General features: G+C 41.9%; 1 protein-coding gene across 2 annotated transcripts in view; it reads left to right on the top strand.

Annotated features, from left to right (window-relative positions):
* LOC139535332 (matrilin-4-like) overlaps positions 1-4,317 on the top strand; it is a 43,901-nt gene extending 39,584 nt beyond the window's left edge. For both annotated transcript variants that reach the window (XM_071334641.1, XM_071334640.1), the window contains exons 12-13: positions 22-126; positions 3,179-4,317. In XM_071334641.1, the coding sequence (XP_071190742.1) occupies positions 22-126; positions 3,179-3,237 (164 nt within the window). In that variant the 3' untranslated portion in view covers positions 3,238-4,317. The remainder of the gene's footprint in view (positions 1-21; positions 127-3,178) is intronic.
* Positions 4,318-25,843: the final 21,526 nt, after the last annotated feature.

Raw genomic sequence — 25,843 nt, 5'->3', positions numbered from 1 at the left:
GATGTAAATGTGTGTTTTCAGAGGAGAGCCAGGGAGAGATTGAGGTAAAAAACCCATGCGCCTGTGAGAGTCTGGTTGATTTCCAGCAAGCCACAATGACCACTCTGGAGCAGCTGACAACAAAACATATCCTTTTATATACAGTTTCTGTTCATTTAAGGTGAACTTTGCAGCTTGTCTTTTACCTGTTGTAGCATGATGATTTAAATACACACTCGCCGCTGAGACAAAACTAACACACACCCAAATACTGTTCATTTATACTAGTCAGGGTGCCTGTTCCTCTGGTCTATTTATTTTATTTTGCACTTGCCACAATCTTCCCCCCACCATGTGTGGTGTGGTCCACACACGTTTGTTTTTGTCTCCACAAAGCCAGGAAATTGGCCTGAACATAAAATCAACACGTGTTTGCTGTCTCTGGTTAAATGATTATTTAGCTCTCTGGACAATATTAAACATGATTGGACATCAAAGGGCATAATGAATACTCAAAAGAGTCATCAATATTTACATTAATGTCCAGTTTCTTGGACACAGGTTAGGCTTAGTACTGGACTTAAATGTTATTTCAATGGAGATTCTTCATTAAACATGCTTTTTATCCAGGACTAGGCTTAAACTGTGTCCGGGAACCCGGCTCAAAATGAAAAGAAACATTTGGTTAAACTCATCTGTATATATTTGTGTTGGATTCTGATCACTTTCATAAACGGTAAAAGGTAATATTCATGAAAAAACATGTATCAGTTCTGAGTCAGTAAAGCATGACCATGTCTGTTCTGGTCTACATGGTAAACTATCACTTTTAACTTAAGCGTAACATACCTAATATTTCATTGGCCTCCAATTCATCACTGTGTAAAGTGGATCATTGTCTACTCAAAGGCTCTAGAAACAGATTCGTCCAAAGAGGGAACACTATCTGAACGGACAACGTTTCAAAGACCAATTGTTTATTTTTCTTGTAAATGCTTAGGGATTAGAGGTGATGAGGAGTTACAATGGCACTTCTGTTGCAGTGGAATTCCACGTCAGTCTCCATCATGCTATTGCACTGGGTAGCACATAAGGATCTTTTGATTGACATGGCTACTTTTCATTGGGAAGACATCATTTTTGTGCAGCGCCCATTATGACATTTGTGCGAGTAGATTAGATTTACTGATGACCATTGATCCAGATATTTCAGATACCACCTTGTTATTTTGTCCTAACATTTTACTGTTTTGTGATAACAATTACTATAACAAAATACTTGATGTAGTTTATATAAATGTGTTTTTAAACCATAGTTGTTACAGTGCATTCGGAAAGAATTAAGACCCCTTGAATTTTTCCAACTTTTGTTACATTACAGCTTTATTCTAAAATAGATTAAATACATTTAGATCATCTACACACAATAATGTGTGTAGATGACAAAGCAAAAACAGGTTTTTAGAAAATGTTGCATCTTATTTACATAAGTATTCAGACCCTTTGCTATGAGACTCAAAATTGAGCTCAAGTGCATCCTGTTCCACTGATCATCCTTGAGATGTTTCTACAACTTGATTGGAGTCCACTTGTGGTAAATTTGATTGATTGAACATGATTTGGAAAGCCACACACCGGTCTATATAAGGTCCCACAGTTGACATTGTATGTCAGAGCAAAGATCAAGCCATGAGGTTGAAGGAATTGTACATAGAGCTTTGAGTCAGTATTGTGTCCTGGCACAGATCTGGGGAAGGGTACCAAAACATTTCTGCAGCTTTGAATGCCCCCAAGAACACTGTAGCCTCCATCATTCTTAAATGGAAAAAGTTTGGATCCCCCACCACAAGACTCTTCCTAGAGTTGGCCGCATGGCCAAACTGAGCAATCGGGAGAGAAGGGTCTTGATCAGGGAGGTGACCAAGAACCCGATGGTCACTCTGACAGAGCTCTAGAGTTCCTCTGTGGAGATGGAAGAACCTTCCAGAAGGACAACCATCTCTGCAGCACTCCACCAATCAGGCCTTTATGGTAGAGCGACCAGGCGAAAGCCACTCCTCAGTAAAAGGTACATGACAGCCCGCTTGGAGTTTTCCAAAAGGCACCTAAACACTCTCAGACCATGATGAATAAGATTCTCTTGTCTGATGTAACCAAGATTGAACTCTTTGGCCTGAATGCCACGCGTCACGTCTGGAGGAAACTATGGCGAAGCATGGTGGTGTCAGCATGATGCTGTGTGGATGTTTTTCAGTGGCAGGGACTGGGAGACTAGTCAGGATCGAGGCAAAGATGAACGGAGCAAAGTACAGAGAGATCCTTGATGAAAACCTGCTCCAGAGCACTCAGGATCTCAGACAAGTGGGCGAAGGTTCCCGTTCCAACAGGACAACTACCCTAAGTACACAGCCAAGACAACGCAGGAGTGGCTTCGGGGCAAGTCTCTGAATGTCCTTGAGTGGCCCAGCCAGAGCCCGGACTTGAACCCGATCTAACATCTCTGGAGAGACCTGAAAATAGCTGTGCAGCAACGCTCCCCATCCAACCTGACAGAGCTGAGAGGATCTGCAGAGAAGAATGGGAGAAACTCAAATACAGGTGTTTCAAGCTTGTAGCGTCATACCCAAGAAAACTCAAGGCTGTAATCACTGCCAAAGGCGCTTCAACAAAGTACTGAGTAAAGGGTCTGAATACTTATGTATATGTGATATTTCAGATTTTTTTAAATGTATAAATTAGCAAAAATGTATAAACTGTTTTTGCTTTGTCATTACAGGGTATTGTGTGTAGATTGAGTCGAAAAATCAACAATTGAATCCATTTTAGAATAAGGTTGTAACCTAACAAAATGTGGAAAAAGTAAAGTGGTCTGAATACTTTCCAAAGGCACTGTACCTTAGGTACTTAATATATATGCATTTAAGTGATATACTGTCGGCCCAAATACGTCAGTGTCTGTAACTCAAGTTTTTGCACAGACCTTTCCATCAACATCAATGCATGATTTATGCCAAAGTCCAAGTTTAGTGCACACATTTCAAGTTAGGATTCGGACCAAAATTTATCCCATGAAAAAAGCCATATGATTCTTCTACTACAATATCATTCAATTCAACATACAACTCAGCTCAGCTTCATTCGTACAGCCCATTTGACCATAAAATGGAATGATGTGTTTATTTCCTTAACCCTTTTCTACTGGCGGGGATGACTACTCGATTGGAGGACTTGGAGAACCAGCTGCTGTCACGGAAATGAGGGGTGTCAACCATGTAACCCAACAAGAATGTGGAGATGCATTGAGTATAGAGGACTCTTCCTGTCAAGAATGTAACGGGAAAAACAAGTCCTGTCAATGTCGAATTTCCATGATGTAAATTACCCAAAACAATATTTCATGTAGAGTATCTCGTATCAGAGCATGAATGTGCACATGCACTGGACTTAAGTCATGTCAAACACATCAATAGGAACAGTTGGCACACGACTTACTGTAGCCGTAAGCACAGGCGACTAGAAAGTACAGCCATTGTTTATAACTTAAACACAGTATTTTTCCATTCACACACCAGACACCAGTTTCTTTGTGCCCTATTTATACTTGATCTGTTTTATATGGTTTGATAAATGTGATGTATTTATAGCCATTTTTTATACCGGCAGTAGATATCTGAGAAAAGAGAAATTAAGTATCCTTATGATCTAGCCAAGGTCAATTCAATGCACCAATCAGTGATTCGTAGAAAGTAATATAATGCAATATTTGTTGAGGAATGAATGATAGCAGAGTCAAAAAGAGTACAAAGAATGGTTCCTGGATTTACAAAAGTGAAACCAAGCATCACACAATTACCCAGATCAAACCAAAACAATACTGTCAAGAGGATGAGATCAGGTACTGTATTAACTTGATCACATTAATTGTCTTACTGGGAACTATGTATGAAATATAATTAGGTAATGACTTTACTGGTATATTATGTGAAATCAAAATACCATCAGAAACAAAGCAAAGTTTATGCCCCACCTTTTGCTATGGTTTAATTTTAAATGAAGTGAGCTTTTTACAGTTTAATTAATTTGCCCTCTCTGTTATGCATTTTACTGCATTTTTGAGGGACAGAGAGAATGTCACTGAGATATGTAACTGAACAAGAGTGCCTTTTTAGTTTCTTGTTACTCTTTGTTTAGTCTTGTATTAAACGACCACGTGATGGAAAGATTTATACCCCTATATTTGGTTACCTGTACTTTTTGTATATTTTCTAATAACCTTTTTTTGTAATGTTCAAAGTCTCTCTGTCTTCTGGCACAGATGGCAATAAAGACTAAATTGTTCGCTGTGTTGTTTCTTCACAACTCTGAACAGAATCGTAGGATCATTGCAACCTGAGAGCAGTCACCCTGTAATTGGTCACAGATGTGTTATGGTGTGTACCCTCAAGGGACTAAATTTACAAGTGATGTGTAATGGGATTTTGCTTCATTATTGTTTTCAAACAGAGACATACTTTATGATGATGAACTTCAGTTCCTATCTCCATAGAGAGTCTAATAAGTCCCTGGGATACCTTGTGTTCTTTTCACAACAAGTGTCCCACAATGGATGACCTTTGTAAGTACCTTCTAATTAAGGCTAATGGGGGGGAGCTCCTCTTTCCATTGCCGTGTTTGCTGACTTCCAGCCAAGACTCTGGAGAATGTGAAATGCCAGATGGTCCCCCAAGCCTTGGTGAAGACATGTTAATTGTCCCAAAAGGTAGCCTGGCCTTAGACTCTCACAAGGAGCTGTGGAAGAACATAAGCAAATGCTTTTCAACAACAAACTGCCTCTAAAGTTTTCAGACTGATGTAACATTGTCAAGTGAGCGCAGGAAACAGGAGCTCAGACAAGGATGTTTTGCCACACAGAATAGTAGCAACGGGCACACTCTGGTTGAATCGACGTTGTTTCCGCATAATTTGTCAACGTATTGTGTCATGGAATCAATGTGGAAAATACATTGGATTTAAAAAAAGTCATCAACCAGTGCTGTTTTCATCTCATTTCAACCAGCAGTGTAAATATTAAAATGAGGGTAAAACTTCTACTTAAATACATTGACTTAACCTAACTGTTACATCAATGTAATTTCAATATAATCATCAGATCTATGTACAGTATACATTGAAATTCTGTAGAAAATTCCACAAAGAAACAAAGAAAATCTTTTTCATTCAATATACAGTTGAAGTCGGAAGTTTACATACACCTTAGCCAAATACATTTAAACTCAGTTTCACAATTCCTGACATCTAATCCTAGTAAACATTCTCTGTCTTAGGTCAGTTAGGACCTTTATTTTAAGAATTTATTTTAAGAATGAGACATGTCAGAATAAAGGTAGCGAGAATTATTTATTTCAGCTTTTATTTCTTTCATCACATTCCCAGTGGGTCAAAAGTTTACATATGTAACAGTTTAACAGCCGCGGCTTTTGTGGAGCGATGGGTAACGATGCTTCGTGGGTGGCTGTTGTCGATGTGTGCAGAGGGTGCCTGGGTCGGGGCGAAGGGACGGACGTAAAGTAAAACTGTTACATTGATGCTGTTGACCCAGATCACTGGTTACTGCGGAAAAGGTGGATAGAGGTGGATAGATGGCTGGAGGAAGGGGGTGGAATGATGGTGGATAGAGGTGGATAAATGGCTGGAGGAGGCGGATGGAATGGAATCCTAGTTGAATCTAAGTATGCCTCTTTTCTTTCATGCATACTGATCTTAGAAGACTGAATCAATGTGGCGGAAGTCTATGGGCTAGCTAGGTTTCACTACCTTAGGAGGAGGGGGAGGAGGAAGAGGAAGGGAAGCCAGTTGCGGGAATTGAGATGCAACCAACCTACAACTGTGCAGAATGAAAGACAGATAGACAGAGAGACAGGCTGGAATGCTGCAAGGTAAGAAAAGCAGAGTTTTGGAAAAACAACAACACATTTGGCTGGAAGAGTTTCTCTCTGGCTTTCACTCTCCCCCTCTCTCGCATGCTCCTTCCATGCCCAGCCGCCGCCTCCTCACCCTATCTCTCTCACACCATACCCCAGGGTGGCCAATCTTGACCAAGGAGAACCGATTCAACTACCGGTAGTTAACCTGATTCAACTACCGGTAGTTAACTAAGCACAATCTTCAATGTAGACCATGATTAGTTCAATCGCCCCTGAATCCTACAGGGCTGGATATGTTGGGTCTGGAACAAAAGCCTGCACACACTGAGTTCCACCCCATGCCCCCCCTCCCTCACTGCTTATCGTCAGAGAGCATGTTGAAGACTGCCTGCAGCAGCCGGTCATCTCTGTGCTTGTAGGACTTGGCGCTGTAGAAGCCGTCACTGTAGTCGCTGTAAAGGCTGTCATCCTGCCCGTCCCGCTGGTACTGGTTGATCCTGTCCAGGGCCTGGTACAGCTTCTGGGGAGCGATGCGAGGGCCTGCTCCCCCTGGAATGGAGTGTGGCCTGCCCTGGTGCTGCTCTCCCCTGCTAGAGGAGGCCTTTTCTGGGGACTGAGGCAGGGCGGCGGGGGTCTGCCGGTTGAAGGCCGTCTGGAGGAGACGCAGGAGGGCCAGGGAGGGGGACAGGGGTGGGGAGGAGGGTCTCATCTGCTTCATCTTGGGGGTGGCGGAAGGAGGAGGTTGAGTCTTCTGCACTCCATTCCAGGGGGAGCTCTGGGTTTCTTCATGTGCTCAGGCTTCTCTTCTCTTCTCTGCTTCTCTGACGTGCCGTGGAGAATCAACTTCCAGGTCAGGATCTGGCCTTCATTCTCCATCCGCCCGGACGTGTCAGTTATCTTGAGGGTCCAGGTGCCAGTGGGGTTTTCTCCCCAGGTGTGAACAGACATGAAGTCCCAGTTCCTGAAGCCGTTAGACATGTCCCTCTCTCTCTCTACCAGCAGGACCGTGCTAGTGCTATAACTAGCTACCATCCCATAGCCTACATTGCATAGGAAGTGTGACTGGCTCATCTGTGGATGTGTGCAGAGGGTCCCTGGTTCGAGCCCGGGTATGGGCGAGGGGACGGACGTAAAGTTAAACTGTTACATTGGTGCCGTGACCCGGATGAAATAAAATACATTTAATTAAATAAAACCCGAAGATGTTAAAATCATTCAGCTACTGTAGCTGCCTACCGAACATCAACAGGCAGAACCAGTAGCGCAACAATTAAAAATAGACACCAAAGGTAAAGTTCCTGGCGATCATAGCGATCTGACTCCCCCCCCCCCCCCCCCCTCTGTCTGAACTTGGAATATTCCTGTTCGTGGGCTTTGGCCACTGACCCTCAACCTGGTTGTTCTGTTCTGCGTTGTGTACTATTCTAATAATTTGAAGTTTGATGGAATAACCATTATAACTCTACTACACTTACACTCAATTAGTATTTGATAGCATTGCCTTTAAATAGTTTAACTTGGGCCAAATGTTTCGGGTAGCTTTCCACAAGCTTCCCACAATAAGCTGGGTGAATTTTGGCCCATTCCTCCTGACAGAGCTGGTGTAGCTGAGTCAGGTGTGTAGGCCTCCCTGCTTGCACACGCTTTTTCAGTTCTGCCCACACATTTTCTATAAGATTGAGGTCAGGGCTTTGTGATGGCCACTCCAATACCTTGACTTTGTTGTCCTTAAGCCAATTTGCCACAACTTTGGAAGTATGCTTGGGGTCATTGTCCATTTGGAAGACCCATTTGCATCCAAGTTTTAACTTCCTGACTGATGTATTGAGATGTTGCTTCAATATATCCACTTAATTTTCCATCCACATAATTTCCCTCCCTCATGATGCCATCTATTTTGTGAAGTGCACCAGTCCCTCCTGCAGCAAAGCACCCTCACAACATGATGCTGCCACCCCCGTGCTTCAAGGTTGGGATGTTGTTCTTCGACTTGTAAGCCTCCCCCTTTCTCCTCCAAACATAACGATGGTCATTATGGCCAAACAGTTCTATTTTTGTTTCATCAGACCAGAGGACAAAAAGTAACATCTTTGTCCCCATGTGCAGTTACAAACCGTAGTCTGTCTTTTTTATGGTTTTGGAGCAGTGGCTTCTTCCTTGCTGAACCGCCTTTCAGGTTATGTCGATATAGGACTCGTTTTACTGTGGATATAGATACTTTTGTATCTTCACAAGGTCCTTTGTTCTGGGATTGATTTGCACTTTTCGCACCAAAGTACGTTCATCTCTAGGAGACAGAACGCATCTCCTTCCTGAGCGGTACGATGGCTGCGTGGTCCCATGGTGTTTATACTTGCGTACTATTGTTTGTACAGATAAACGTGGTACCTTCAGGCGTTTGAAAATTGCTCCCAAGGATGAACCAGACTTGTGGAGGTCTACAATTGTTTTCTGAGGTCTTGGCTGATTTCTTTTGATTTACCCATGATGTCAAGTAAAGAGGCACTGAGTTTGAAGGTAGGCCTAGAAATACATCCACAGCTACACCTCCAATTGACTAAAAATATGTCAATTAGCCTATCAGAAGCTTCTAAAGCCATGACATCATTTTCTGGAATTTTCCAAGCTGTTTAAAGGCACAGTCAACTTAGTGTATGTAAACTTCTGACCAGGTGGGAATTGTGATACAGTGAATTATAAGTGAAATAATCTGTCTGTAAACAATTGTTGGAAAAATGTATTGTGTCATGCACAAAGTAGATGTAGACAAACTATAGTTTGTTAACTTCTTATGGCTGGGATTCCGTTAATGGGATCGATATGACAACAGCCAGTGAAAGTGCAGGGCGCCAAATTCAAAACAACAGAAATCTCATAAATCTCATTAAAATTCCTCAAACATGGAAGTATTTTACACCATTTTAAAGATAAACTTGTTGTTAATCCCACCACAGTGTCCAAAAAGGCTTTACGACGAAAGCACACCAAACGATTACGTTAGGTCAGCACCTAGTCACCGAAAAACACAGCCATTTCTCCAGCCAAAGAGAGGAGTCACAAAAAGCAGAAATAGAGATAAAATGAATCACTAACCTTTGATGATCTTCATCAGATGACACTCATAGGACTTCATGTTACACAATACATGTATGTTTTGTTCAATAAAGTTCATATACAAAAATCTGAGTTTACATTTGCAGAGAGCCACATCAATTTACAGAAATACTCATAATAAACATTGATAAAAGATACAACTATTATCAGAATTATATGGAATTATAGATACACTTCTCCTTAATGCAACCGCTGTGTCAGATTTCAAAAAAGCTTTACCGAAAAAGCACACCATGCAATAATCTGAGTACAGCGCTCAGACAACAAATCAAGCCATACAGATATCCGCCATGTTGTGGAGTCAACAAAGTCAGAAATAGTATTATAAATATTCACTTACCTTTGATGATCTTCATCAGAATGCACTCCCAGGAATCCCAGTTTCACAATAAATGTTTGATTTGTTCGATAAAGTTCATAATTTATGTCCAAATACCTCCTTTTTGTTTGAGCGTTTAGCCCAGTAATTCAAAATGATGACACGCGAGCAGACGAAAAGTCAAAAAGTTCAGTTACAGTACGTAGAAACATGTCAAACGATGTATAGAATCAATCTTTAGGATGTTTTTATCATAAATCTTCAATAATGTTCCAACCGGAGAATTCCTTTGTCTTCAGAAATGCAATGGAACGCAAGCTAACTCTCACATGAACGCGCGTGGTCAGCTCATGACACTCTGCCAGACCCATGACTCAAAGAGCCCTCATTCCCCCCTCCTTCACAGTAGAAGCATCAAACAAGGTTTTAAAGACTGTTGACATCTAGTGGAAGCCTTAAGAAGTGCAATATGACCAATATCCCACTGTATATTCGATAGGCGATGAGTTGAAAAACTACCTCAGATTTCCCACTTCCTGGTTGGATTATTTCTCAGGTTTTTGCCTGCCATATGAGTTCTGTTATACTCACAGACATCATTCAAACAGTTTTAGAAACTTCAGAGTGTTTCCTATCCGAATATACTAATAATATGCATATCTTAGCTTCTGGGACTGAGTAGCAGGCAGTTTACTCTGGGCATGCTATTCATCTAAGCTACTCAATACTGCCCCCAGCCATAAGAAGTTAACAAGAAATGTGTGGAGTGGTTGAAAAACGAGTTTTAATGACTCCAACCTAAGTGTATGTAAACTTCCGACTCCAACTGTATATATTTGGTGGTTGAAATGATGTTGAATTTCGTATTTGATTAGAACATTTTATTTCACCTTGTTTAAATGTTGACAGTAAAATGGTATGTTTAAATCAAATTCATTGTTTCAATGTCATGCTATCAACCTAAATAAAGATGTATATTGTAAGAAAATGTGAAGCCACAGTCCAACGATTCCTTTCTGAACATTGACTCCTACTGATATATGAGGGGTATTGCACTTCAGTGAGAACAAGTCTACCACCCAGGGGCCTCATTTATTACCGTTGCATACATTTTACACTAAGTATCTGCTGCGCTGTTTCTGAAAAGACTGCACAAGCACAAAAATATTGAGATTTATAAACACAGCATGTTGGTTCAATGTTTCATCAGCTGAAATAAAAGATCCCTCTCAAATGTTGTTCACAAAATTGTTTACATCCCTGTTAGTGAGCATTTATCCTTTGCCAAGATAATCCATCCACTTGACAGATGTGGGCTATCAAGAAGCTGATTAATCAGCATGATCATTACACAGGTGGACCTTGTGCTGGGGACCACAATGCCACAGATGTCTCAAGTTTTGACGGAGCATGCAATTGGTATGCTGACTGTAGGAATGCCCACCAAAGCTGTTGCCAGAGAATTGAATGTTTATCTTTCTACTATAAGCAACTTCCAATGTCGTTTTAGAGAATTTGGCAGTACGGCCAACCGCCCTCACAACCGCAGACCACGTTTAACCACGCCAGACCATCCACATCTGGCTTCTTCACATGCGGGATCGTCTGAGACCAGTCACCTGGACAGCTGATGCAACTGTGGGTTTGCACAACCGAAGAATTTCTGCACAAACTGTCAGAAACCATCTCAGGGAAGCTCATCTGCATGCTCGTCATCCTCACCAGGGTCTTGACCTGACTGCAGTTCGGTATCGTAACCGACTTCAGTGACAAAAGCTCACCTTTGATGGCCACTGGCACGCTGGAGAAGTGTGCTCTTCATGGATGAATCCCGGTTTCAACTGTACTGGGCAGATGGCACACAGCATGTATGGCGTCGTGTGGGCGAACGGTTTTCTGATGTCAAAATGCCCCCTGGTGGTGGTGGGGTTGTGGTATGGGCAGGCATAAGCTACGGACAACGAGCACAACTGCATTTTATCGATGGCAATTTGAATGCACAGAGATACCGTGACCAGATCCTGAGACCCATTGTCGTGCCATTCATCCACCGCCATCACCTCATGTTTCAACATGATAATGCACGGGCCCATGTCCCAAGGATCTACACGCAATTCCTGGAAGCTAAAAATATCCCAATTCTTCCATGGCCTGCATACTCACCAGATGTCACCCATTGAACATGTTTAGGATTCTCTGGATCGACGTTTACGACAGCGTGTTCCAGTTCTCACCAATATCCAGCAACTTTGCACAGCCATTGAAGAGGAGTGTGACAACTTTCCACAGGCCACAAGCCACAGCCTGATCAACTCTATGCGAAGGAGATGTGTTGCGCTGCATGAAGCAAATGGTGGACACACCAGATACTGACTGGTTTTCTGATCCACACCCCTACTTTTTTTATATATATATCTTCTGACCAACAGATGCATATCTGTACTCCCAGTCATGTGAAATCCATAGACTAGGGCCTAATGAATTTATTTCAATTGACTGATTTCCTTATATGAACTGTAACTCAGTAAAATCTTAGAAATTGTTGCGTGTTGCGTTTATATTTTTGTTCAGTGTAAATCAGACCTGCTGTATAACTGTGTGCATGTGAACGAGCATTATAACTACAAACGTCAATGAAAAAGTTGAACCATGTTCTTTCGGGAGTATGAAATCATCACAGTTAGAAAAGGTGAGGAATGTATTCTGCAATGATCATGGAAATAAAACAAAAAATAAGAAATAAATTCCTAATTATTTTAGGATGCAAAGATAAAACGAATATCTTTTCGCTCTTCTCACTAACAGCAAATTATTGCATATTGTTATTATATTATACCTGTTAATTTGTTATGAATAAATCATCATATATTTCTCATTTGCACAAGGCTACTAGGCAACTTTTTCCTTGTTGCAATGCAAAACAATACTTCAACCACTAGAAGTTTGTGGGAGGATAAGCACATTTTCACATTAAGTTAAGTTTTATAAATGCCAACTTTTGCGTGAAAACTGGCACATGCAGGTTTTGCAGTATATTTTGTACATTTGCTATGTTTATAAATGAGGCCACTGGGGCACCTAATATACCCCAATATGTGTATGTGGCAGTTTTCAATTGAAATATTTGTATTGCAAGCTGGTAAGTAAGTAAAGTATTATGTGCAAATGGAAGATATGATGAAAAGCTTATTCATAAAAAACTACAAACAGGAAAAGATATAAACAAGAATGCAACCATTTGCCATTATTGAGAAGAGCTTTTATTCTTAGAATCTAAAATAAGCTCATCTCTCATTTAATTGGATCTAGTTCCCCAGTGAATAGACAGGCTATATGTATTTCAAGTTTTGCAACGAAGTAGGCCTATGTGTCAAGTTTAAAGTTTTTATCGTCACATGCACAAGTACAGTGAAATGCCTTTCTTGCTTGCTCTTTCTCAACAATGCAGTAATGAATATCGGTAGTACTATAACAAATAAATAAAAAAGTTAAATAAAACAAAAACATATGAGAAATAGAACTGTATACTATAATTAGTACTGTAATTAACAACAAAAAATTGTAGCCTGCCCTACAATGTTTAAGAATCCTCATCCATCCGAGTCCATCATATTTAGGTGGGGATAAAACATTGTTGAATTCAAATGTTATGCTGACAGGTCCATGACAATTTCCCATTGTTTTCTCATTCAGAAAGGAAACAGTAAAAATAAAGAAAAACCCTTGTGTCGGTGTGTCCAAACTATTGACAGGTACTGTATGTCCTTCCTTAGTATAGGCTCTGAGCTTAAATAGGCTATAATGTTGCGCTCCTATTGCACGGCAATACTGTAGCCTATACCCATACTGTCAAATATTTTACATAAACTACCGGTCTATCTACTGTGCTGGCAGAATGTTTGAAACTTTAGCCTTAATTTACGATGTATCTGGAAAAGCACTATTTTCTACATTGTAGAATAATAGTGAAGATCTCAAAACCATGAAATAACACATATGGAATCATGTAGAAACCAAAAAAGTGTTAAACAAACATATTTCATATTTGAGATTCTTCAAAGTAGCCACCTTTTGCCTTGATGGCAGTTTTGCTCACTCTTGGTATTCTATCAACCAGTTTCACCTGGAATGCTTTTCCAACAGTCTTGAAGGAGTTCCCACATATGCAGAGCACTTGTTGGCTGCTTCTCCTTCACTCTGTGGTCCAACTCATCCCAAACCATCTCAATTGGGTTGAGGACCGGTGATTCTGGAGGCCAGGTCATCTGATGCAGGTCAAATAGCCCTTACACAGCCTGGAGGTGTCATTGTCCTTCCTAAACAACAGGTGTAGACGAACAGTGGTTCCCAGCCAGGTGCACTAGGCCTATCAACAGGGAGTACTTGAGAAGACTCAAACCACTGTGCACACCATGTCATTTCAAAGAAGAAATGTGGTAATATTTGGTTGAGACAGTGATCAATGAGATTTCAACCTTAATTCACCCACTCAAAAAGGACAACCAGAAGGTTGTTGAATAGCCAATGCACAACAAAGTTCAAATGGGAATACAATGTCAGATATTTTGTATTCACACAATAATTGAATGTGTTATCGCTGTGCTTCATCTAATAGCACAACCAAATTACCTGGATTGCATTTGAGATTACATTAAAAGTACATAGTGCAGGTGAGCAATGCTGTTTGAGATTCTGCACAGATTATTCTAGCAATTGTGATGAGTTGCACAGACCTGTGACTTTTCCATGCTATGTTGAACATACATGCTTTCTAAAATTACATTAGATATTTATAGTTACAGTAACTTCAAAATGTGTCAATTAATAATTATTGTTACATTAGTTTGTAAGATAGCCTTAACTTTTGGCTATTTCTTGTATTACAAAAGTAATATTGAATTGTGTTTGGTTGACAATGCAACCAAATATCAACATTTAAAAGCGATGAATCTAATGCTTTGGGAGTTTAATCTAAGCCACTGATTTAATCCTATTCTTTAACTTTAATGTTTGGTATATTTGGAGATCCGGTGTCCCAGAATCAGGACAGCTGTTGCTCAATATGCGATAATGTGACTAGAATGACGTTGTAAACAACAGTCAATTCCAGAACATTAGCATGTCTTATATGGGCAGAAAGCTTAAATTCTTGTTAATCGAACTGCAGTGTCCAATTTACAGTAGCTACTAGAGCAAAACATTGTTTGAGGATAGTGCACAACAACAAAACACTTTTATCACGGCAACTGGTTTGATACATTCACCTCTGAAGGTAAATAATGCACTTACACTCAGTTATCTTGCTCTGATTTGTCATCCTGCGGGTCCCAGAGATAAAATGTAGCATAGTTTTGTTTGATAAAATTAATATTTATATTCAAATGTAGGAACTGAACTGGGTTCATTGTTTGACCCCACTGCTGATTCTGGCTTCACCCACTAGTATACCTTGCGAGCTGACTGAGTTATCTCATCAAACAGTATTTATTTAGCTATTTCTGCACAATGGCACTTATTAAAGCCTTGAATCTCATGGACCTCACTGTCACCACTGGTCTAGCTAGCCATGTAGCCAGCAAGGTTGCATTGGTTTCCATTGGACTAGGACTAGACTAGAGATTGCTAGCTAGTTATCTAATGCTGGCTACAATGTAGAAAATAGTAAAAATAAAGAAACACCCTTGAATAAGTAGGTGTGTCTAAACTTTTGACTGGTACTGTATAGTGTATATATTTTTTTTTACCAATGTACATTTTTTCTTCCACTTTGACAGAGTATTTTGTGTAGATTGTTGACAAATAATGACAATTAAATCAATTTTAATACTACCTTGTAACACAACATTTTTAAAAAGTCAAGGGGTGTGAATACTTTCTGAAGGCACATTGTTTAAAATATTGTTTAATTTATACTTTATTTTAACTTCTTATGGCTGCAGCCCGACGTCATCCCGACGCCGGTACACCTATGACAACATCCAGCTCAAGTGCACGGCGCGAAATTCAAAATCTATTTTTTTTTAATATTTAACTTTCACACATTAACAAGTCCAATACAGCATTTGAAAGATAAACATCTTGTCAATCCAGCCAACATGTCCGATTTTTAAAATGTTTTACAGAGAAAACACCACATATATTTATGTTAGCTCACCACCAAATAAAAAAGGAGGACAGACATTTTTCACAGCACAAGTAGGATGCAAGTAGCATGCACAAGCCAACCTAACTAACCTAGAACCAACCTAAATAACCTAGAAAAAACTACCTCAGATGACAGTCCTATAACATGTTACACAATAAATCTATGTTTTGTTCAAAAAATGTGCATATTTTAGCTATAAATCAGTTTTACATTACTGCTACCATCATAGCTACAGTCAGAAATCGCACGGGAGTAGCCAGAGAAAATACAGACACCAACGTCAACTACTAATTACACATCATAAAACATTTCAGAACAATATATGGTGGATAGCTAATGAAAGACAAAGATCTTGTGAAGAGAGCCAATATTTCCGATTTTTGAAGTGTTTTACAGCGAAAACACCACATATATTTATGTTAGTTCACCACCAAATACAAAAGACAGACAGACATTTTTCACAGCAACGGTAGCATGCAAGTAGCATGCACAAAGCTAACCTAACTAACCTAGAACCAACCTAGAACCAACCTAAATAACCTAGAAAAAACTACCTCAGATGACAGTCCTATAACATGTTACACAATAAATCTATGTTTTGTTCGAAAAATTTGCATATTTTAGCTATAAATCAGTTTTACATTACTGCTACCATCATAGCCACCATCACAGCTACAGTCAGAAATCGCACGGGAGTAGCCAGAGAAAATACAGACACCAACGTCAACTACTAATTACACATCATAAAACATTTCAGAACAATATATGGTGGATAGCTAATGAAAGAATAAGATCTTGTGAATACAGCCAATATTTCTGATTTTTCAAGTGTTTTACAGCGAAAACACAATATATCGTTATATTAGCTTACTACAATAGCTAGCACACAGCAGCATTGATTCTAGTCAAACGGTAGCATAGCACAGTTCGACAGATATATGAAAAAGCATCCCAAATTGGGTCCTTATCTTTGTTGATCTTCCATCAGAATGTTCTCCAAGGGGTCTTTTGTTCAGAAATGTCTTTATTTCGATCCAGAACGAACAATTTCCCTCTTGAATTAGCAAGCACACTGGCAGTGCGACGCTAACCTCTCCATCTTGAAAAAATTCTTGCGTCGCATCACGTCTAAAGTCCAGAATACATTTCAATAATATAATTAAAGTATATTGAAAAAACATACTTTAGGATGATATTGTGACATGTATCAAATAAAATCGAAGCCAGAGATCATATTCACCTATAACGACGGTTTTCCAGGAGGCTACTCCAGATCCAACTTCGCGCCTTCCAAAAAAAATAAAGTGCGCACTTCTCACTCCAAGAGGTTGTATACAATCCCTGACCGAGATAATCAAGTGATTTCTTCTCTCACTTCCGCATGACACCCAGAGGAAGGCGTATGACGTGTTTCTACAGTCCTAAGTGACATGCCCTTTTATAGACAAGGGCTTGAAAAGCGACATCGATTTTGGAAATCTCACTTCCGGATAGGAAATGGGCTGTAAAAATTGTTCTGTTCCACTTGAGACTGTTTTCTATCCAATAGTAATAATAATATGCATATTGTAAGAGCAAAAATTGATTAAGAGGCCGTTTGAAAATTTGCACATATTTTCCAGTTTTTCAATACGCCCCCTGCAGCCATAACAGGTTAACAACAAGTCTCTTGAGGTGCCTGAATCTGGAAAAATCACTTACTGTATTAGTTGCTAAAAGGGTAGTGACTCCTCAAAAACTACGAAAATAAAATGAAGCTGTCAGGTTTTGGCCAAGACTGTTCGGGTTTTGGTCACTAGATGTCCCCATTGCACCTTTTTTGTACCTTTTGTTTTTTCTTGCTCTAATTATTGTTTGCACCTGTAGGTCATTCCCTTGTTAGTATTTAAACCCTGTGTGTTCCTCAGTTCCTTGCTCAGTGTTTGTAAGTTAGCACCCAGCCCCAGCCCAAGCCTTGTTTTATTCAGATATTTCTCTTGTTGGATTTTCCAGAGGTTCTCTGGTTTAGTTCTTGTGTATTATTTGAGTAGTATTATTTGAGGTTTGTTTTTCCCTGCTGTTTTTTACCACTTTGTGGAGTTTCTTTTGTATTTTGGAGGATTTCCATTTTGTGCCTTTTGGCTTTATTTTTGGACATTGTGGATTTAGTTTCTTTGCCTGAAGATTTTGTTCTTTAATTAAACCACCATCTCTAGTACTGCTGTGTCTGCCTCATCTTCTGGGTTCTGACGATTATTAGTGACTGTTTCTCGCACCGGGTCCTGACAGAAACACTGAGCCATTATTATGAACCCAGAGGCAGCCAGTACCCAGGATTTTTTTTCCATGCTGTCCCACCACGAGGGGACTGTCCAACGCCACGAAGCTGCTCTGGTTCAGCAAGAGGCCTTAATGGCTAGACATTCTCAACTTCTGTCAGAGATGCTGACTTCCATAAAGCAGATTTCGGATCGACTTTCCCCGGCAACCGCTTCTGCTCCAGTTCATCCGATTCAAGTGCCCCTGGCAGTTAACCCCCTGGCTGAACCTCGTCTGCCGCCTCCCCAACGGTTCTCAGGGGATCCGAGTGTTTGTAAGGGGTTTTTCACCCAATGTTCTCTCTCCTTTGAGCTGCAACCATCGTTGTTTCCCACCGACCGGTCCAAGATAGCATATATCATCACCCTGCTGTCGGAAAAGGCCCTAGCCTGGGCTACTGCTGTGTGGGATGCCCAAAGTCCCTGCTGTGCCAGCTACTCTACCTTTGCTGAAGAATTCAAGCGAGTGTTTCAAGGTCCTACCAACGGCCCTGACTCAGCCAAACAGCTCCTGACTCTCCGCCAAGGTCGGTGCAGCGTGACGGACTATGCCATCCAGTTCCGCACTGTGGCAGCAGCAAGTGGCTGGAACGACGAGGCGCTCACAGTGTGTTTTTTGAAGGGTCTTTCTGACACCATCCAAGATGAACTGGCCACTCGGGAACCACCGGACAACCTCGAGTCCCTTATCAAGTTGGCTTCACGCATAGACCAGCGTCTGAGAGAGAGAGAACTCAACCGTAGACCGCTCACCCTAGCTCCTATCGGTTCCAGCTCCGAGTCTCCACCTTTATCCTCGCTGGCTCCACCAGAACCCATGCAGGTTGGACGCATCTCCCAGGCTGAGAGAGACCGCCGGATGAGGGAGCGATGCTGTCTATATTGCGGCAAACCGGGCCATTTCCGCTCCACGTGTCCCGGGCTCCAGGGAAACGCACTCTCCCGTGCAGGCCTGGGAGGACTGTAACGGGAAACATAACCTCCTCCCATCCATCCAACTCCCGCCTGCTCATTCCAGTTACCCTTTCCTGGGACGACCACGAGTTTTCTCTTCAAGCCTTGGTAGACTCTGGAGCCGCAGGTAACTTCATGGATGGGGTCTGGGCGAAAGAGAATGGCGTTCCTTCTGAACCTCTGAGTGACCCCATAAGGGTTACTACGTTGGATAGAAGCCCTTTGGGATCTGGACTTGTTACTCGTGCCACTACCCCCTTGCGACTTTCAGTTTCCCAACACCAGGAAGTGATGAACTTTCATCTGATCTCCTGTTCCGAGTTCCCTCTCGTCCTTGGTTATCCCTGGCTTCACAGCCATAACCCTCACATCGACTGGTCTGTGGGCACTATCAAGCAGTGGGGTCCTACGTGCCAAGCCACTTGTATCTTCCCGAGTTCCCCGAGTTCCCCTTCCGAGTCTCTAGAATCCATCGACCTGTCCCGAGTTCCCGAGTGTTACCATGACCTCAAACTGGTATTTAGCAAACAGAGGGCCACCAAACTACCACCCCATAGACCTTACGATTGCACCATCGACCTGTTTCCGGGGACCTGCCCTCCCAGGGGTCGGATCTTTTCCCTTTCTCCTCCCGAACGAGCTGCTATGGATACCTACATCAAGGACGCTCTGGCAGCAGGCCTCATGCGTCCATCTACCTCGCCGGCGGGAGCAGGGTTTTTCTTTGTGGCCAAGAAAGACGGTGGATTACGACCTTGCATCGACTACCGGGGACTCAATGCCATAACCGTCCGTAACCGCTACCCGCTACCCCTTATGGCCACAGCCTTTGAGCTGCTCCAGGAAGCAGTTGTCTTCACTAAGCTTGACCTGCGGAACGCATACCATCTTGTGCGGATCAAACCCGGGGACGAGTGGAAGACCGCTTTCAACACGCCTACTGGTCACTACGAATACTCGGTGATGCCCTTCGGCCTGACCAACGCTCCGGCTGTGTTCCAAGCGCTCATAAACGATGTGCTTAGGGATATGCTTAACATCTTCGTGTTTGTTTACTTGGATGACATCCTCATCTTTTCGAGCTCCCTTCAAGAACACACTAAGCATGTCAGACAAGTGCTCAAACGCCTCCTAGACAGCCATTTGTACGTTAAGCCGGAGAAGTGTGAATTCCATTCCTCTCGAGTACAATTCCTGGGATTTATAGTGGAACCCGGTCGAGTCCAGATGGACCCCAAGAAGGTAGGGGCGGTAGCGGATTGGCCCACCCCCAAGTCCGTTAAGGAAGTTCAGCGTTTCCTGGGCTTCACCAACTTTTACCGCAAGTTCATCAAGAACTTCAGCTCGGTGGCAGCCCCTCTCTCAGCTGTAACCAAGGGTGGCAACACAAGGTTTCTGTGGGGAAGAGAAGCTGAGACGGCCTTCCAAGGACTCAAGCAGCGCATCCTCTCTGCTCCCATCCTGACACTACCAACGGCGGATGAACCTTTTGTGGTGGAGGTAGACGCATCAGAGGTTGGGGTTGGAGCTGTCCTGTCTCAGAGGGGTGAAGACAAGAAGCTTCATCCTTGCGCCTTCTTCTCTCACCGGCTTACCCCGGCCGAGAGGAATTACGATGTGGGGGATGGTGAACTCCTAGCGGTTAAGATGGCATTGAAGGAATGGAGACACTGGCTCGAGGGGGCTTCTCAACCGTTTCAAGTGCTTACGGACCACAAAAATCTGGAGTATATCCAGCAGGCGAAGCGGTTGAACTCCAGACAAGCTCGATGGTCTCTTTTCTTCAGCCGATTTCAGTTTATCCTCACCTATAGACCCGGGTCGAAGAATCTCAAACCGGACGCCTTGTCACAAATCTACTCTCCTGCCATTCGAGAAGATACTGACATGACTGTCCTTCCGGCCGCTAAGATCGTGGCTCCGATCTCGTGGCAAGTGGAGGATACCGTGAAACAAGCTCAAGCCATCGAACCGGGCCCTGGAGGAGGTCCTGCTAATCGGTTGTTTGTTCCCAAGGCAGCAAGGTCCCAAGTCCTTCTGTGGGGGCACTCCTCTCGCCTCACCTGTCACCCGGGCGTAGGTCGCACCTTGGAGTTCATCCAGCGTTAGTTCTGGTGGCCCACCATAAAAGAAGACGTTGCCACTTTCGTCAAGGCCTGTTCCGTGTGCTGCCAGGGCAAATCTTCTCACCTCCGCCCTCAAGGACTCCTTCACCCTCTATCTATTCCCCACCGACCCTGGTCCCATATCTCGTTGGACTTTATTACTGGCCTTCCTCCGTCCCATGGTAATACTACGATCCTAGTCATCATCGACAGGTTTTCTAAGGCGGCCAGGTTTGTTCCCTTGACCAAATTACCTTCTGCCAAGGAAACAGCTGAGTTGGTGATTAACCTTTCACGAGCCTCTACCCCGGGTCCGGGATCACCCCCCACCCCCCCCCACACACTGATTAGCATAGCTAGCATAGCTTCACAAGTAGATAGTAGCATCTAAATATCATTAAATCACAAGTCCAAGACACCAGATGAAAGATACACATCTTGTGAATAAAGCCACCATTTCAGATTTTTCAAATGTTTTACAGGGAAGACACAATATGTAAATCTATTAGCTAAACACGTTAGCAAAATACACCACTTTTCTAACTCCATCAGTTTCTTACTCCTTCAGGTGCTATCACCAATTCGGCTCAACTAAGATATTGATAGCCAATAACCTATAAAAAACCTCTTCAGATGACAGTCTGATAACATATTTATGGTATAGGATAGGTGTTGTTAGAAAAAAGTGCATATTTCAGGTAGAAATCACAGTTTACAATTGCACCGACCATCACAAATCGACTAGAATTACTAGATAGAGCAACGTGTATGACCAATTTACTCATCATAAAACATTTCATAAAAATAGACAAAGCATAGCAATGGAAAGACCCAGTTCTTGTGATTTCAGACCATATTTCAGATTTTCTAAGCGTTTTTCGGCGAAAACACAATAAATCGATAAGTTAGCATACCACATGTGCAAACGTTACCAGAGCATCGATTCCAGCCAAAGAGCGCTATAACGTAATCACCGCCAAAATATATTAATTTTTTCACTAACCTTCTCAGAATTCTTCAGATGACACTCCTGTAACATCATTTTACAACATACATATACAGTTTGTTCGAAAAGGTGCATATTTAGCCATACAAAACCGTGGTTACACAATAAAAATACTAGGAAATCAAGCCTCAATATGTCTGGCGTCATCTATCAGAGTGATCTAGTTTAATTGAAAGCTAATCATATACTTGACTAAAAAATACAGGGTTGACAGCAATCGAAAGACAAATTAGTTCTTAATGCAACCGCTGATTTACATTTTTAAAATTATCCTTACTTTTCAATACAGGGTTCGCCAAGTGAAGCTATACCAAACAAAATGGCGAAATATGCGTTTAAAATATTTCGACAGAAACACGATTTATCATATTAAATATTGCTTACTTTGAGCTGTTCTTCCATCATATTCTTGGGCAATGTATCCTTTCTATGTTATAAACGTCTTTTGGTCGATAGATGTCCTCTGTCCTTCGAAATGTCCACCACCAACGACCGACACCCCGAAACGTTTCCAAAGCTAAAAAGGGCACGACAAAGAAATTCCTCAAAATCGCACTAAACGGATATAAATTGCTATAAAACGGTTCAAATTAACTACATTATGATGTTTTTAACAACTATAACGACTGAAAACATGACCGGAGAAATATCACTCTCTAAAAAACGATTTGGAACGAGGCAAGTCCGATGGCCTTCACGCTTCAGGCGCACGACGAGAAAGGGCGGTCTCTATACATTTTGGTCTTTTATAATGGCTGTGAATGTCCCATCGATTTCATTCAAAACGTGATGACGTACAGACACCCAGAGGAAGACGTAGGCAGTGTCGGTTTCTTCATAGCATTCACTGTCGCCTTAAAAACAGACTCCAGATCAGAGGTAAAAATTTCTGAAATCTGAACCCTGTCATGAAAAGTGCTGTAGAAATTGTTCTGTACCACTCAGAGACAAAATTCCAACTTCTATAGAAACTAGAAGGTGTTTTCTATCCAATAATAACAATAATATGCATATTGTACGATCAAGAATTTAGCACGAGGCAGTTTAATTTGGAGACCCAAATATGCTAATGCGGAACAGCACCCCCTATAGTTGCAAGAAGTTAACCATGTGTTCCGAGTCTTTGGGATTCCGCAAGATATGGTTTCCGACAGAGGTCCCCAGTTCGCCTCAAGGTTTTGGAAGGCCTTCTGCCAACTCATAGGGGCCACGGCCAGTTTATCTTCAGGGTACCATCCGGAGTCCAATGGCCAAACTGAGAGGATGAATCAGGAGCTGGAAACCACCCTCAGATGCATGGTTTCCAACAACCCGTCCACATGGTCATCATTCATTGTTTGGACCGAGTACGCGCACAACACCTTGTGCTCCTCCTCCACTGGTATATCCCCGCATGAGTGTCAGTTTGGCTATGCGCCTCTATTGTTCCCGGACCAGGAGGCAGAAGTCAGAGTGCCTTCAGCCTCGAGGTTCATCAGACGCTGTCGGCTTACGTGGAAGAAGGCACGTCTTAATCTTCTGCGTTCCTCTCAGCAGTACCAACGACAAGCCAACAGACGTCGCCGTCCCGGTCCTACCTTGTACCCCTGCCAGAGAGTATGGCTCTCAACTAAGAATTTACCACTACGGGTGGAGTCTCGCAAGCTGTCCCAGAGGTTCATCGGTCCCTTTAAGATTGCCAGGAGAGTCAATCCCGTTACTTTTCGCCTGCACTTACCCAGATCCCTTAAGATCAATCCAACATTTCACATTTCTTTATTAAAACCTGTTGTTTTTTCTCCCCTTATCCCGGCAGGCAGACCTCCCCCTCCGCCCCGTGTCATCGGTGGCCAGTCGGCTTATACCGTCCACCGGATACTGGATTCCCGCCGGGTGCAGCGGTCCTGGCAGTATCTGGTGGACTGGGAAGGCTACGGTCCCGAGGAGCGCTCCTGGGTTCCTGCCAAGGACATACTGGACCCTGACCTCATTCGTCAGTTCAGGACCCTCCACCCTGAGAAGGCTGGTAGGAACGTCAGGAGCCGTTCCTAGGAGGGGGATTCTGTCAGGTTTTGGCCAAGACTGTTCGGGGTTTGGTCACTAGATGTCCCCATTGCACCTTTTTTGTACCTTTTGTTTTTTCTTGCTCTAATTATTGTTTGCACCTGTAGGTCATTCCCTTGTTAGTATTTAAACCCTGTGTGTTCCTCAGTTCCTTGCTCAGTGTTTGTAAATTAGCACCCAGCCCCAGCCCAAGCCTTGTTTTATTCAGATATTTCTCTTGTTGGATTTTCCAGAGGTTCTCTGGTTTAGTTCTTGTGTATTATTTGAGTAGTCTTTTGAGGTTTGTTTTTCCCTGCTGTTTTTTACCACTTTGTGGAGTTTCTTTTGTATTTTGGAGGATTTCCATTTTGTGCCTTTTGGCTTTATTTTTGGACATTGTGGATTTAGTTTCTTTGCCTGAAGATTTTGTTCTTTAATTAAACCACCATCTCTAGTACTGCTGTGTCTGCCTCATCTTCTGGGTTCTGACGATTATTAGTGACTGTTTCTCGCACCGGGTCCTGACAGAAGCTCCATTAAAGTTTTATATAATCAGTGCTTTAGACTCTAAATAACACTGTTTTTTTATTTAAAAAAGCCATTTGATACTGTGTAGACCAGTGGTTCCCAACCTTTTTTGGTTTCTGTACCACCAACTGAATTTTACTTAGCCCGGAGTACCCCTGAGGTACCCCCTCATGTGCATTTTATCAGTAGACCTATGGTCTCATCCCACTGGGGACAAAGATTTTGAATCAACGTTGTTTCAAGGTAATTTGTCAATGCATTGTGACGTGAAATTTATGTGGAAAATACTTTGGATTTGAAAAAATTATGTCATCATGGTAACCAACATTCAACAAAGACAAACCTTCTATAAAATATGTTGACTTTTACCTTTGAAACAACGTCAGAACTTTAACGTTATATCCACTATCTCCTACTGGAGAGTTAATCTATCTGAGGCTATACATTTGGTCTCCCATACAGGGTTTTAATCTAGCCCAGCTTTGACATATCGATTTTACTACTACCAATGTGCAGTCATGAGAATTATTAAAAACAAAATAGATTCACTGTTCAAATGAAGCCATCCCAAAATGTAGGTTTAACAGGGTAAATGAAATGTAACCATACTTTATAAGTCCTATACCATCAATGATAATATTTAGTTAAAGTCGGAAGTTTACATACACTTAGGTTGGAGTCATTAAAACTTGTTTTTCAACCACTCCACAAATTTCTTGTTAACAAACTATAGTTTTGGCAAGTCGGTTAGGACATCTACTTTGTGCATGACACAAGTCATTTTTACAACAATTGTTTACAGACATAGTATTTCACTTATAATTCACTGTATCACAATTCCAGTGGGTCAGAAATTTACATACACTAAGTTGACTGTGCCTTTAAACAGCTTTGAAAATTCCTGAAAATTATGTCATGGCTTTAGAAGCTTCTGATAGGCTAATTTAAATGTTTTTTTGTTTTGTTTTGTTTTTTCACCTTTATTTAACCAGGTAGGCCAGTTGAGAACAAGTTCTCATGTACAACTGCGACGTGGCCAAGATAAAGCAAAGCAGTGCGACAAAAAACAACAACACAGAGTTACACGTGGGATAAACAAAAGTACAGTCAATAACACAATAGAAAACTCTATATACAGTGTGTGCAAATGGAGTAAGGAGGTAAGGCAATATAGGCCCTAGTAGTGAAGAAATTACAATTTAGCAAATTAACACTAGAGTGATAGATGTGCAGATGATGATGTACAAGTAGAAATACTGGTGTGCAAAAGAGCAAAAAAAAGTTCATAAAAACAATATGAGGATGAGATAGGTAGTTGGATGGAATGAATTGGGCTGTGTACAGATGGGCTGTGTACAGCTGCAGCGATCAGTAAGCTGCTCAGATAGCTGATGCTTAACGTTAGTGAGGGAGATATAAGTCTCCAACTTCAGCGATTTTGCAATTCCTT

This window comes from Salvelinus alpinus, chromosome 12, assembly GCF_045679555.1.
Source record: "Salvelinus alpinus chromosome 12, SLU_Salpinus.1, whole genome shotgun sequence".
NCBI lineage: Eukaryota > Metazoa > Chordata > Actinopteri > Salmoniformes > Salmonidae > Salvelinus > Salvelinus alpinus.
The sequence above is the reverse complement of the archived record's forward strand: the minus strand, read 5'-3'. Positions and strand labels throughout refer to the sequence as shown.